The sequence below is a fragment of the Haliotis rubra genome, unplaced genomic scaffold, assembly GCF_003918875.1.
Source record: "Haliotis rubra isolate DU_JTF1 unplaced genomic scaffold, ASM391887v1 Scf1590, whole genome shotgun sequence".
Taxonomy (NCBI): domain Eukaryota; kingdom Metazoa; phylum Mollusca; class Gastropoda; order Lepetellida; family Haliotidae; genus Haliotis; species Haliotis rubra.
Window position 1 is genome coordinate 51,943 of NW_025765548.1, and position 16,514 is coordinate 68,456.

At 41.0% G+C, this 16,514-nt stretch overlaps 1 protein-coding gene across 1 annotated transcript in view; it reads right to left on the reverse strand.

Moving 5' to 3' along the window:
* The window catches only part of LOC124271261, a 71,188-nt gene that overhangs the window by 15,667 nt on the left and 39,007 nt on the right, over positions 1 to 16,514 (reverse strand). The window contains exons 5-15 of the mRNA XM_046706362.1: positions 11,131 to 11,270; positions 10,354 to 10,414; positions 6,875 to 7,006; positions 6,457 to 6,591; positions 6,131 to 6,274; positions 2,241 to 2,602; positions 1,805 to 1,892; positions 1,588 to 1,664; positions 1,046 to 1,082; positions 447 to 559; positions 84 to 200 (exon numbers count right to left, since the gene is read on the reverse strand). Coding sequence (XP_046562318.1) covers positions 84 to 200; positions 447 to 559; positions 1,046 to 1,082; positions 1,588 to 1,664; positions 1,805 to 1,892; positions 2,241 to 2,602; positions 6,131 to 6,274; positions 6,457 to 6,591; positions 6,875 to 7,006; positions 10,354 to 10,414; positions 11,131 to 11,270 — 1,406 coding nt within the window. The remainder of the gene's footprint in view (positions 1 to 83; positions 201 to 446; positions 560 to 1,045; positions 1,083 to 1,587; positions 1,665 to 1,804; positions 1,893 to 2,240; positions 2,603 to 6,130; positions 6,275 to 6,456; positions 6,592 to 6,874; positions 7,007 to 10,353; positions 10,415 to 11,130; positions 11,271 to 16,514) is intronic.

A 16,514-nucleotide genomic window follows, 5' to 3' on the forward strand; every position in this document is an offset into this window, starting at 1 on the left:
ACTTCAATATATTTATATTTCTTTCAGAAAAGAACATTTATCAAGAAGAATTGTAATTACTGACAAAATACAATACCGATTTATTGTGAACAGACAGTTTTGTGACTGTAGTTTGCAAGTTGAGTTTCTGTCTCCTTGGTAACTGAAATGTCGCCGTAAATGGATGTTCCGTTCTCTGGCCAGTACTGAAGACACTTCATCTGTAAATATTACGAGATGTAATAGATAATACATATTATAAAGATATCAACACGAAACACTATAACGGTTTTCTTTTTGTGTGTGAGATTTCTATTTCTGGTATCATTTACGGATACGTATGGTTTGAGTCTCTCGTGTCAACCTTTCTTCTTTTCACAATACAATCCAGCTGCTGCTTAACATTCAATACCTTTGGGAAGGAAACGTATCCAATGTGTGAAAGATGTTGTGGAGATGCTATATACATGTATATTACCTTCCCCGCCTCTACAAGTCCCCGTCACCATGACAATTGTTGTAGATTGCTCCTGATAGATCATTCTCCAGAAATCCACCACTACTTCCGGTCGGTAGGGACCTTATAAGAACATAAATATGACATGAAACGTCTATAGATCATCCAAAGGTATTCAGAAAAAAATGTTAACGCTAAAATAGAATCCTACTTTAATGGCAGTGGTCACACAAAAAGTCACCACCTTAATCAGATGATCGTTCTTCTTGGTTTTCATTGCTCAAACACAAGTCTGTTCTTTGTGTTTGTGCTCCTGTTTCCAGTGTACTGCAATGACAAGATCATGCGTACCAGGAAGCACACTAATTGGTCACTTAAAGACAAAAGGCGTAACTTCAAAGTGCGTTCAAGTCCACACAAATTACTGTTGTAATATTAAAGATAGCCTAAATACGGAGAATTCCCGAGGTGGAAATACACCTGCAACTCAACATTACGTCATTACTAATAAATGAATGCATTTCGAATGGTCTTTGTTCCTTGTTTATGTATGATATCTACGTTCCTTAGATCACATTTTAGTAACTGTTTGTGTGTGCGAAACCTTACCTTGTGCTGGTATATAACGCTTTTCTGCTTTATATCCCTGAAAAGAATTTACGAACATATGTATTATTTACATAACTATAAAACGTCACTGCCAAAAAGCTGTGCATAACCATACTGTTTGCCAATTTAAGCAATACCACCAGGCAACTGATTTATGCAGTTATTCATTGTCTATTAATTGCTGTTTAATATATTACTGATGTATTGAAAAGGCAAGTCTGTACCAGGTAATGCAGTGATACCTTTCATGATCAAAGAGCAGCACGAAATTGGGAGACGATGACATGCAGTCAACAAAGTCTAAAGCCGGACCAGTCGATTAATTCAGTCGCCGCTTACGACAGGCACGTATTACAGGGAGTGTATGTCCTTACTCGAAATATCCAGTATATCAAAGCCTTACACAGACTGACTTAACTACATGGCTTAGGTCAAAGAGTACAAGTTGTCTTACAAGGACATGCACAGTGTTGCTATAAGAGTGAAACGCCCATTGTGCAGTAATGCTCATGTGTTTGTCTGACAATCGTTGCTCAACTCACATCGAGGTAGCTGGCGTTGATGTAGTCTTTGTCTTTGTCTTCACTGACGCCGTGCAACACCACGCGGTTGTAATCATCTGTGAAAAAGATGCAGTAACGAGTACATGGTCGATTAGGACGTGACATCAGATGATGAAATGTAACTGGATAAAAACCTGGCTGGTCTCAGGTCAAAGCTGAGTTAACGTGACGAATACCATCTGCAAGATGTGCTCACATGGGTAATAGCCTCTGAACCTGTTCTTTCCTTTGTTTTTAGGTTGTTGAGATTCAGCATAGGAGTGAACATAACCATCAGGAAGTCTCTGAAAAGGAAAACATGTGACATACACTGGATATATAACAAAGAATTGTATTATTCTAAACTGATTATTGTCACAGCCAATGCATGTAATCTTATATATCCAAACTGAAACATGTAAGCTTGACGCAAATGGTGGTCTGTGTAATTACAACTGTTATGGTAGGGTTGGTTTGCTCAAGCATGGAGAAAAGAGGGATACGGTATTTGTGTCAGATATAGTGACTGTCTTTCTTGCAGACAAAATTCACCCTTGGGAAAAACGCCGATGTGAATATAAACCGTAACTCACCCATTCACACACACACTAACTCACTGGCTCTCGGACCGGTGCACGCCACTTTGAGTTTACCTTAAATTCTTCTTCTGCACTGGCTGGAGTCATTTCTTCCACCTTTGTCTGTAATTCTGACACAGGAATCACGTGAGTCCGTCCATTGTCGTCCAGGTTGTAGTAGTTTCTGTCAGGGACCTCTGGTGTGTCCTTAACATCTTCAGGCTGGTCAGACACGTCATAGTCCTCTTCTTCCTCCACTTTCTGGAGGTCAAGGTCACCTGTTCCGCCTTTACCCGTATCCTTGGTTCCAGTCGTAGAAGCAGCTGCCTTATCTGAATCGCCTTGATATTTATTCTGCTTACTAACCTGTATTTGTGTAGTTGATGTGTTCTCGTTGTTATCAAATCCGACATTCATGTACATACCGATGTCTTCCGCTAAAGGAAACAAAAAGAACACATAAATAATTCATAAATAAATAATAACTGAGATGCCGACATAATATGATATTAGTTTTTATCATGGATGGAAGTAGGTGTGGTATGTACAGAAGATACTGGACCTCTAAAGAAGCAGATCCATTTCACTGAAGAGGCCCACCATGCATCATTTTTGTTATTGAGTATACGTATGCTACATCGTTTACGTATGCTGCAACCTCTGTATATTACATCAGACAAATATAATTTCACACAAAGGGGAGCAAACCAGAGCCCCGAATCTACGTACTTTTGATCATGATGACAGCAAGGACCAGCAGCAGTATCACCACCACGCCGACTACAGCTCCCACTACAGCAGTGATTGGAAAAGAGGCGGCTTTAGGCTGCTGACTTGTATGTGTGGCAACTCTCTCTGGATGTAGAATGGCAAAAGATTACAGTCAATGTTAGCATAGATGTGCACACGTCTCTCATCACATAAAACGTGCTTACTGAAATAATCTTTGTCATTTTAGAAGCCCCTGTATCAAAAGCAAATCCATGATGTCACAACAGCATTAAATCTGTCATAAATTGAACGAACATTTCCTTCTCCGTCAGATTACCGTTGTTAGAATTAACATGTGTATGCACAAGTCACTTGGATATTCTTCTTCACAACCGCTGTAGAAACATGAATTCTTTTTTTATGCGTGATGTTATCCCCACACGCTCTACCCTGGCTTTGACAGTCAAACCTTTACTCAGATACATGATGATACCATGTTTGGGCAGAAATGACACGTGTAGATTGTTCCATTTCATTTAAATGATTATTTATTTCCATAAATAGGTCTGCGTGTACGATTTTGTATAAGAAATTGGAAGTGTTCTACATTGCCGTGCACTGACCATTGAAATAACTATTTAAACCTGTGTTAGTTTTCTAAACTAAGCAGAAACTCTCATTATCAATTTCTGGATACAGAAACCTAGCGGAAACCTACATTACCCAGTATCCATTAGGTTTCCGCAAGAACCGAAACTAAGCTATTTTTGCTTTCATATCAATTCTTTATCGTCGCATTCATGAGTTTATCATAAGGCGACACATACACATATGAGTACATTTAATTTGCATTCCTGATGCCATCATTCATTAGACGTGGTATTTATCTGTGATATTCTGCAGTCATTCACTGGTTTTGTAAGGACGAGCACTGCACAATATAGGAACGAATGTTAAAGTGCTGGGGCTTCTCTCACGAAGCAGCCTACTAGGTTACTAAGGTTAACCTTAACTCCCATTTTTCAACATTGCACTAAAGTTACTAGGGTAACTTTAGTGCTTTGTGAAAGGAGGCCCAGATCATCTAAACCGAGACACAATAATCTTAATCATATACCCATGTGCCCAAAGTCTTAGACTGAGTAATGGTGGATAGACAGTATATTGGATCTACTTTTCCTACCCTCGTCATTCAGTCAGGCCAAAAACGTAAAAAATCAATCAAAATCAAGTGTGTGATTCTTCCTTCCTCAACAAATTAATTACCATTAGGTTATTTAGACATTTAAAATACATAGGAGTATTTCTTTTTTGGCATTGGCATGTTTGGTCATTACTCTTTCTAAAATAGGTTTACACCACATCCACTTTCTTTTGAGCCTGAATAAGTTTGTGTCTATCATAGGTGTTTCTTCAATGTTTCATGTTTTGTGGCTTCAACCAGGTATACCAGTACTTATCATCACCCACCCTAGTGACCCTCATTGGTGACATTACCTGTACAGTCGACCCGTGTCCACCCTGTCAGACATCCACTGTCACAGGTCCCTGTTGAGTTACAGGAAGAGTTTCCCTCACAGTGCCTGGATAGGCATACGCCACGACAGTTAGGTCCATAATGTTTGGAATCACATTCTGGAATAGGATGGCAAGAGTTTCCATGTATTTTATATTCACACAAGGTGTACTGTACATGTTCTCAAGAAATTGGAACGTGTCTTTGGATAAAGTATATTTCATAATCACTCCGTGTTAAGTCCCATTCATTACAGTCAACACCCATCCATCCAGCCTTGCATCCAGAATCACATGACCCAGTCACATGATGAATTTCCTGCACAGTGTCTCTCAGAGCAAATACAAATGCGGTTTGCGCCGTACTTTCCACTGGAACATTCTGAAACAATAAACTTGGGAGTTTATAAGGCGTTTCAAAGATATATGTGCGCTAGTCTTGGTGACACTGTGTGACAATCTTCCTTTCAGAATAACTGATGTATTTGGTTCCTTCAATGATCGATTAGACTTTCTCCTCTACCTCAAAACCAATCAAATGTGAACATTCTTTACCTTGTGCGCAATCAACCCCTTTCCAACCAGGAAGACATCCCGTGTCACATCCCCCAGTGCTACGGTCACATGACGAATTTGTAGCCGAACATTTCCGCCCAGCACATGTTTTGTTGCAGTTAGTGCCATAAGTAGTGTTGCTGCAAACTGTAAAATATGGACAAGAAGTAAAATATTCATTCATAAATAAAGTTGAAAGGCTTTTTATCTGTGAAACATTCTTGGTAATCGGTTCAGCAAAGTGAATGAGTGAGTGAGTGAGTGAGTTAAAATTTAACGTCACATCAGCAATATTTCAACCTTATCGTGACGAAAACTATTTATACAATAAAAAGTGAAATGAGAACATTTGACATTGAAATGGAATGAAAGAGAGTATAAACCTGCCGACAAAGGACAGTAGAGCAACTAGAATATCACAGATATATATGTAAAACTAGTAATTGAATCTAAAACAGTTTAACTATAGGGGACAACACAATATAAAAATGGGCTATAAATTGCCAATAACTGAAGGTAGATCACCATACCACGGACCATGGGGACTTACATTATTTTTGCTACCTGCATGGACCCTAGTTGGATTTACACCATCCCTTCAGCCATTGGCGACAGAAGAGCAATCTAGCCATAAAATAAAAGAACACATTTTCTACGATTAAAAACGTGGTAAGCCTAAATTTACTCTAAATATGTTGGGACTTACGTACCCCCTCAGGAGGGCAATAATTTTATACTACTTCAACCCCCTTTGAGGGTACATCCACTAACAATCTCAGTTACTAATTTAAACTACCAATAATAAAATATGTATCTATTTACAAATCAGATAGCAAGTCTAATTTTTTTTAAAAGGCAATAATTAAATGAGAACTCATATAACTAAAAAGATCCTTCATAGTTTTTACTTTGAAATAGATATCCCTTGTGAGTAAAGTGAATGAAATGGGTCAGTAGATAATGTTGGTGCACAACGTTACATGCACCTGAAAACGTACCTACAGTAAGACCTCCACAACCACGGCCTTTTGTTAAATTTTCATTAATCATGTGATTTCATTCTTATCAGTGATTTAATGGGGGCTTTCATATGCATTAGGTAAAGTGTTCATAAGAAAGTGGAAATTACTTTAGAAAATGTTTATTTCACACTCACTTACCAATAGGTATTTTCCACTACTCACCTTCTTTACAATCAGCACCCATCCATCCAGCTTTACATCCAGAATCACATGACCCAGTCACATGATCACATGATGAATTTCCCGGACAGTTTCTCTCAGAGCAAAGACTAGTACAGTTTGCGCCGTAATTTCCCCTGGAACATCCTGTAATAAAGACATCATGAGCTTACAATGTACTTGACAGTTATATCTACATACACTGATGTTCTTCGGTTAACGTTGTGCTGCAGGCTTCCTTTTTAAATAACATCCACGGTATAACTGAGCCGCCTTCTTTCTCTGCCTGCCATGTAACTGTGTATTCAATTTGGCTAGTTGCACGTTACCTTGTGTGCAGTCAACCTCTATCCAACCAGGAAGACAATCTGTGTCACATGCTCCAGTGTGACGGTCGCATGACGAGTTTGGAGATGAACACTTCCGCCCAGCACATGTTTTGTTGCAGTTAGTACCATAGCAAGCTGTAAAACATAGACAAGCAGGAGATTTAGCATTCATTAAAATAAGTAGGTATTTGTTTCACCAAGTTGGGTCATCAAAGCGAATGAAACGAGTCAGTAGGTACGAGTTGATGCACCACTAGCATGGAGCCGACAGTAAGACCTCCAGAACGACCGCCTCTTGTTATTCCTTTGCATTAACAATGACGAACCTATGATGACAGTCAACAAGCCATGTAAACGCATCTACAGCCACAAGTACCATTGACTGGGACACACAATACTTGCAGTCAAATGTTCTCACCTGTATCACATCTCTCTCCCTGCCACCCTGGTGTACAGTTTCCAGGACACAATCCAGTCAAGCGATCACAGGTTGAATCCAGGCAGTGACAGAACACATTGCAGTTCACTCCATAGATACCCGGGCTGCAAGCTGGTGCATTATTAACACAAGATAAGTACATAAAGACAAGTGCATATATCAAGGGTAACTTGTAGGCATAAATGAAATGAAAATTGTGGAAATATTGAATTGATGAATTGCCGACATTAGGCAATTTACATGATTTGATCAGTGATTGCTTTGTACTTCTATGGATTGAAAGTTGATAGTAATGGACAGTATGCAACGAAGTACATGTACACATCGATTTCGACCATTTGTCAAGTATTTTGTGTTATGTGTAGACATTCTTCATAGCCACAGCACGAAGGGAATCTGAAAATACTATTATTTTCATAAAATAACTGACGCTCTGATGCTCAAGATACCATGTTTAGCCTTACAAATATACTAGGCAGATAAAGAAACTGTGCATACAAAAATTTTAAATCTAAATTTATCAAACCTGTGTAGACACATAAACTCAGAGATTAGTGACATGTATCCAACATGCATGCACGTGCCACGTTCCGTGACGTCATTGGGTTCGTCCTTGAGACGTGCAATACGGGAAAGAGAAACAGAGTAAATGAATGCCACACAATACTGTCACTTTGGAAAGCTCAACCCCTGCCCTTGCGACCGTTAAAAACATTAAACGGCTATTGAAACGCATAGCATGCCAAGGCTCACGTCTGCACAACGTCATGAGGCCATTGGGATGGTCCGTGGGGTAATGTCTCAACGACAAGTGGCTGCACATTTCCACTGCCACCGGAACACCATTTCTGTACTGGTGAGACGCTACCAGAACACAAATGATGTCTTCGATCGGTCACGTTCTGGACGTCCACGTGTAACAACGCCAATACAGGACAGATGGATAAGGGTGACCCATCTTCGCCACAGGTTTCAGACTACAGTAATGACTGCCCGAACCATCCCAGGACTTCGCCGTATCCACCCCAACACAGTTCGACAACGTTTACGTCATCACGGGATCAGACCACGACGATCCGCCATACGGCCTCTCCTGACACAACGTCATCGACAAGCTCACCGAATGTGGTGCCGAAATCATGTCCGCAGACCCTTGTTTTGGTGGAGAAATGTTGTTTTCACAGATGAGTCCAGGTTTAACATTTCCCATAGTTATGGACGTCAACGTGCCTATAGACGCGTGGGAGAACGTTATACACAGGCCTGTGTCTTGGAGAGGAATCGCTTTGGTGGTCGTTCCGTGATGATTTGGGGTGGAATAACAGCACGCCAAAAAACTCCTTTGGTGATTGTTCAGGGCAACTTAACTGGTGTGGGCTACAGAGATCAGATTCTTCGACCTGTGGCAATTCCTTTTCTGCAACGTCATGGCCCTGGGTTAACATTCCAACAGGACAATGTCCGACCTCATACGGCAAGGGTTGCTATGGATTTCTTGCAAAACCACAATGTTGACTTACTGCCTTGGCCTGCAAATTCACCGGATCTCTCCCCGATAGAGAATGTTGGGGACGAGATGGATCGACGTCTACGCCGTCTTCTTTATCCGACAGATCCGCCAGATTGACCTTGCAACAGAACTTGAGAGCATCTGGCGTGACATCCCACAAGCCTTCCTTGCACGTTTGATAGGCTCTATGCATCGTCGATGCACTGCTGTTCTCAATGCCGATGGTGGACATACCCGTTGTTGAGCTTGTGACATGGTCGTTTGACCCCTCTCCGGCTTGTGGACTCGTGACGTCATTGTGATTGACCTTTCAGTTGAAATTCTCCCGACTTGTTATGGTCTCATGGTCCCTCCATTAAAGTTTATATGTACCTTTGACATTGTTATCGTACTTATCAACCGGGATAATATTTTGACAATGCACAGTTTCTTTATGTGGCTAGTATAGTCTAAATATGTTAGTGAATAGGTCTCGCTAAGTGGTCAAGTGCATCATTCTACAGAGCTTTGTTACCATCGAAGCACCAGAACCAGAGTGTGAGTTCCATGACAAATTAACCACTGTCAATGTGGCACCCAAATAGATAATCCTATATAAAACATTATGGGGAGAATATAGTCGTGTCTCACTGTTTGGTAATGCAAATTTTGACAACAAGGCGATTTAGTAAAAGAATATTTCAAGGTGTATAAACGTCAGCTCAAGAGAATATTAACCAGTCTCGATTATAAGACGAAACAGACTCCCAAACATCAGTGATGACATCAGATATTAGCGAAAAAGGTAATCATATCCTCCCCTAGAGACAGCATCCATCACTCGAGATTTATATTTTGTGAAGGATGTGGGATATATTTGAAAATAAACTTGCATACTTGTTCATGATTAACATCTGATGTTTATTTCATATGGTATAGACCTGATATAGACTTTTTAATGACAGGACGTTTTAAAAGATCCTTATACAGAATACTAGTCTTCCCTCGCCAGATACCAGAAGCATTAACTCGTTCCATAAAATTAGTACTGCATTTTGGCAACTATCTATTGCATTTCGTTGGTTAGTTCTTTATGCATTGTTGTATAGAAACGGTCGCGCTTCAAAATCTCAGCTAACATAAAAACCCGTACAAGGAGATATGTATTGCTGGTTCAAGCAAATGTACCAACAAATCCCTGTCTCAAAGATTAACCATAATACTTAATACTATCAAGGAAGGACTTGCTCGATATTCACAGAAAGTTTTTGAGACAAGCGGAAGTAATACAATGTGGATTCTCCAAAACTCAAAGGATTTGCTTACATTTATACAAACTCAGAAGCGGACCGAGTTCCGGTCTGTCAAAATATTGGATTTGCATACTACTGCCCCACAAGGCAAACTTTAGGAAAAACTCCATTCCTTGATCCATTGAGTACTTGCAAACAAATGTGGTGGCTCAGGACAATTTGCAATTACCATCTGAAGTTAAATATTTTGCCAATTAGTAGGACCCCATGGGCACTAATTGCGGATCTGTTTCTTTCTGCATATGAATCAGAATTTCTGCTTGGGTGGGTCAAACGAAACAAGGTAAGTTGAGCTTCTGGTACATCGATGATCTAAGATCGTTCAATAACCATCAAAGAGTCAACTGCTTATTTCGTATGACAAAAGGGATGATTTCAACTTTCCAAAAGTCAACTTGCCTTTCATGTTATAATCACAACTGTAGAATGGACTCTTCTTTCAGCAGAGAGTTTTTATGGATGTAGAAAGGGTTTTGTCGCGTCTATTATACAGAAATGAGTACACCCAGTCAACACTGTCACACTTTCACAATGCATTTGATAATGCTTCTCAAGTGCTGTGACAAAATTCTGGCACACACCTTACAAAGACTCGGGAAGGACAATGAAACACACGACTGGACAAATACTTGGAAATACAATGAATGAATGTTTACCATAGATCTCCCCCTCACAAATGTTCAGTGCACTAGCACACCCATCATGTCCTCCTGTCCCCTGGCTTTTGATGGTGATATACCTACCGGGGCCGTTACATGTTAGTTTTATAACTCTAGCTATGTTAACCTATTTGCTTTACTCTCATTTGTCGACAGGTTTTAAGGAATAAATTTATTATTATTATTGCATATCTTGCTTTAGTCACGGTATGGCTGAAATATTGCCGATGTTACTCTAAATCTCAACTCACTCAATCACTCACTCACTCTATATAAACGTTGACTGATATCGAGTCGAGTGCGCATGAGTTAATCTCGAGGATTTATTATATCCAAACTAAATCATACTGAATAAACCCGAAGATGTGGAGAGTTTTCAATATTTGTTTTGAATCTAGTTTCAGCTGTTTAAAGCGTCCAGTTATTAAACATGTTGTAGTACCAGCTTATTGTATTAATAGAGCGGGTTTCTTCAGCGAGAAAGTCACAATATAAATGATGAAGCATGCATGTATTTTGAATGGAACAAATAGAAACAATCATTTCAAATACCCAGTTATATGAATGAAAATAACCTTTCAACGCTGCCACACACCCAAGATATGGGATGTATTCTGGAACGGAACTTACAACGACTTTGCTGTTGAAGGGCAGTAGAGCACTCTTGTATCACCAAGACACGGATTGACGATTACCTGTAAATACAATAAATGGCTTACCATAAATCTCCACCTCACAGATGTTCAGTGCATCATCGTGTCCAGGCCCTGCCACCGGGTTCCAGATGGTGACGTATCTGCCGGTACCGTTACACGTCACGTCAGTTGGGTTGGTGGATGAAGTCGGGAGGGTGGAGCAGATGGCGGAGGCGTCGTTGTTCAGATAGATGTTGGAGTTGACATTTCTCCCGTAGTCTTCAGTAAAACAAATACTGTTTCAGATTACGCTACACTATTACACTGTGTTTATATAGTTTCTGTTAACATATTTATCAGATCACAAAACTATGTTCATGCGATGGACTAATGCATGAGAGGAGAGACTGAGAGGAGACACACCCGATCCAACAATATGTGCTGTCCAGCAGATGCTGTTTAGAATGATTACACCAAAACTCGTTTGTTTGCAAATCGTAACGGCACGAAGTTCAAAAATCATCTGAATGTACATGTGCACATGATCACTCTCAATATTTCATTCCTTCACTGATCAAGACATATGTAATTATAGTCAAGGGTACAAATTCTTAAGTTGTTAATACGTTCTTCTAACAATAAGACCCACTACTGCTGTTATTGAACTTCCCTTACACCAGACCGCCTCCGTGGTGTAGTGATTTGGGCGTCCGCCCGGAGGGCGGAAGGTCGCGGCTTCGATCCCCGGCCGCGTCTTACTACGAGACGTCAAAATATGGTACAATATGCCTGGTGCTCAGCATTAATGGGTACAACAAGAACTGGTCATGTCGGAGTAGGTATAATATGTCTGAGCGGGGTATTCATGGTTAACTTTGGCATGGTATATCAGTGAGCCTGCACTATAAACGAGCTTACGTCTGGGCTAGTAGACAAGCAGACACACATACACACGCACCTCACCTCACCCATTACAACAGCGGAATGGCCCTGTTTACTTTCAATGTGTAAATAGCTTATAAAACAGAATTGAAATAATAGGCTTGCTAGAAATAAGAACAGGTATCACACGTTGAGATATATCAGGTCATGGGGCGTTACTGTAATTGCTATAGTTTGATCATCGGCATATAATGAAAATGTCTCCTCAGATAGAGCAATACCAGTCTATTGCACCTATCTGTGTTTCCGTCTCTCTTTGTCCGTCACATATTTGTTGTTTAGAACCTTGAGGTGGATTTAATTCTAAGCCGATTCACTGATGTAGAGTGTTTAAATAGGTTGATAAATATGTTGTCAGCAGAACATGTGTTAAAGAATTACGTAATTGCTTATATGGTGTTGGTTTGTGTTAATTGTTACTTTTTCATGTTTGAAGTATTATAATGAAAACATAGACTTCAGCAGAGTATCTAAGGTGAGTCTAAGGTGATACATAACAATATAAATAGCATCGTTCTCTCTTGGATCACGATGTCTGGATACCTACATCCACGCCTGCTGTAGATCCTGATGTCGTACAGCTGGAAGTCCCGGCCCAGATCCACTGTCCAGTCTGACGGAGATCCAGCAGCGTGGAAACAGGTTCTACCCTCACCACCAGTGTCACTGTCTCCATCCACAGCATTTGATGGGGCCCAGCCTCCGAACAATCCAGATGTTGTTGATGCTGTCTTGTTCAGTGCAATATTTTCTGTGAAGTACAATCATCATGTAACGTTACTGCCCCCTATCTATAGCCTTACGGGTAACAGTCTCCGTACATTTCAGATGTTGTTGATGCCTCCTTATTCTGTGCAATGTAGGACAATAATCACATCCCCACAAAATTCCATACATATCCCAGTATGTGTTAATGGTGAAAGGTATAACATGGGTTTACATGCATGGTGATAGTCTGATTCTAGTTAACAGTATAATGTCAATCACAATCCTGCAACCTATCTGTTGTATTACAAATGTTATATATTGTGTGAGTTAAGGGATCATCATGTAATGATTTGTATCAAAAAGCTGTTTTCACACCGACCAAAGCAGAATATTAAACACATCCAAAATCAGCATTAAATATATTAATGGCGCTCACGTTTCTGGCAAAGACCTCCCTCCTTTCTCCATCCCCGATTACAAGAATCAGAACAGGCACCTGTAGTCTCGTCACACGATGTCCCGCAGTGACAGGAGTAGCTACAGGAGTGTCCAAACCATCCTGGTTCACAGGAACCTGTGGGGAGAAACGGAGAGGTAAGATTCAACACTGAAAGGAGTAGTTAAAGTCTGCAAACTGACCCAGTGGGATATACGGCAATAGACGTCACATCTGACTGTTTTGATATCTGCATGACCGATTATTCCAAATAAGAAATAGTTACGCTGAAACTCTTAATCTAATTATCACAGGGAGGTAGTACTGTTCCTGATTGTTCCAGCATTCCGTGTCACCTACATATATAGATTGTCGTCCCAGTTGTGCACACCTGTAAGACACATATCCACTATGCTATCATGCCTCAATGTCAGACACAGATATCGTTTCTTCCGGTTCCACTGATCCCATCTGATCCCACTGATCCTCCACTGATCAAATGATGATCGAGACAGATCCATATCGAAGATAAGGCTGGGTTGGAATCCTTAAGTCGCTCTCCTTACCTATCCTACACTCGGACACAACGATACCTTAAGTCGAGGCAAGTATTACGTTTCATTATGTAGTTGAGTATTTTAGGCTTTTAAGGTTGCATGTTTTGTATATCATCCTAAGCATTTTATCATCTAACTATCAGATATAGCGAGTCCATGCCAATACCCTCAAAGTTGAACAACAAGGAAGGGAAATAACGTCAAAGTAAACATTACGACCACATAACATGTACTAACCCCGCACCATGAATGTGCCTCCTTAATGTGTTCAACTTTTGATAATATATCGAGGAGCTTCAGTGGGATCTGGATGGGAAAGGAGAGCCAAACTCGCAGCATCCTTTGTATAAGTGAACTTTATCAGTGACTCAAACGATGCAAACTGTTTGTACACGTGACATGGTTTCACAACTTTTGGTTCATCAAAATGGTAGTTAGAGTAATGTTTTCCTCAAAAACAATTATTCATATCGGGGCGATGGGGTAGCATAGTGGTTAAAACGTTTGCTCGTCACGCTGAAGGCCCGGGTTCGATTCCCCATATGGGTACAATGTGTGAAGCCCATGTCTTGTGTCCCCCGCCGTGATATTGCTGGAATATTGCTAAAAGCAGCGTAAAACCATTCTCACTCACTCAATTATACATATTATGCTTAGTTCTAGATATTACGGTAATGCTCTATTGCAATTTGTCTGACATAACGGAAATATTGCACTAAATAGTCAGTGTTATTATCTATCCTCCATGCACAGCACTCCCTCGAGCGGGGCAGTAAGGTTTGCAAATGGACACCAATTGGATAACATGTGTGGACAGCAGCACTGCGGGTGAATGGGCAGTAGGGCTTTGATGACGGGATAGGAAACATGTTTCATACATGTTCAGATGTATTGGTGAGTGGCATCTGTGTTATAGATGATGAAATTGTGCGATTTGAATGAACGGCCCCGGTGCAGGGATGATGTTACGTTGGGTATGGAAATGATATGAGCCTGGGTTAGGGATGACGCCCCGAAACAGACGAGAACAGGGTACGATTGACAGAGGAGCACTGAGTAGGAAGCACATGATAACATAATAAGAATGATAGGGACTTGGAAATGGTAGGACCTGGATATTAAGAACAACAAAACTCCGGACTGTGGCTGTTAGGGGATCCTGGGGTAGAGGTGACATGATCGTAGGGTACAGATAACAGAACGCCAGGATTCGATAGGATTTGGTTTGTCCTTACAATACATCATACAAATATCGATTTAGACAAACTGAAATCGATTAGGGTTAATGTGGTTTATGCGATTATCGACGGCCGAACAACAGTTGTGGGATATTTGATAGCGGATGATCAAATCATGTTGAACAATGTTCAGATGCAGGTGATTGGACTCTGTGCTGTGGATGACATGGCCTCAGTATTGATGGTTTCACCCCTGGGTTTGGAGTAATGTGTTCCGGTCACTTAACCTCGGGTTTTGTATGACCCAGGATGTGTGTGTATATATATACTCAGCAGCAAAAAAACGTCAGTACGAATTCAAAATTAGATAGGCATTGTAATCAAATCATTACAGAAATGGACATAATAAGCGGATCAAACACAGCTTTTGTGTACACTATCCTGACACATCAATGAATAATTCAGTTCCAAGACATTACGTGAACGTTTGCAGTCCACTCAGACTCTTGACTTCAGTATCTAGTGTGACCACCACGAGCGGCGATAACTACAGCACAGCGTCTATGCATGGAGTGCACCAATCGATTGATGAAGGCCATTGGCACCTGGAACCATACTCTGAGATAGGCAATAAATCGGCTGTGTTCGGCCTTGGTATGACATTATTCCGGTGACGTGCGAAATGTGGTATGACGTGGGGTCGATGTAGCGCACCACTGTGATGCAGCCTCCTCTCCCTGGACCAAGGTTCTGGAACACCACAGGACCCACTCTCTGGTTCAGGCCTTTTCCACCCCATACCATGATGCTTGCACCTCCCCATGAGTCTCTTTCCATAACACATTGATCTGAGTAGCGCTGGCCACGTCGTCACCATATTCTTCTTCTGCCATCTGCAGTTGATAGGCAGTACCGACTCTTATCTGTGAACAGAACAGTTCTCCATTGCCTGTATCGCCAGTTTTGGTGTTGTAGGGCAAACTGTAGACGTTCACGCATATGACGAGGGGTAAGGATAGGTCCACGGTAGGGTCTACGCCAATGGAGGTTCCCGCTGTTAAGAAGTTGGTATACTGTATCAGTACTGATTGGTCTTCCGTGTGTTCCCACTGTCTGGCGTGCTGTTTCGGATCCTGCATGAAGGGATTCTGTACATGCTGTCACACAACATGGCGGTCTTGTCGCCTTGTGGTCACCCTTGGTCTGCCAGTACGGGGACGATCATTTGTGGTGTTGGTGGCCCGGAAACGTTGCTGCAGCCTGTAGATGGTCCGAACGTTGACCATGAAGTGATTGGCAACGGCTTGTGCACTGTGGAATAGCCGGGTCTGAAGCCAGCTTTAGCTTCTGTTAATATATCATTCAGATCAGTCCATGCACGAAGACGTTTATCTAGGACGGATGTGAATATTTTTCCTGATACATTTATAAGCGATATACCCCTATAATTGTTGGGATCAGCTGTAGGTCCTGATTTAAATAATGGTATAATTATTGCAGTATTCCAAGATTCAGGAAATATGCCAGTACTCAATATTGAGTTAAACAATGGATTTAGAAAACACAACAATGATGAGTATCCTAACTTGAAGAATTCAGGAGGAATTCCGTCATCTCCGGGAGATTTTCCAATTTTCAACTTCTTGATAGCCTCAGTAATTTCTAGATCAGAGATAGGATCAGACAGTAACTGATCTATGCC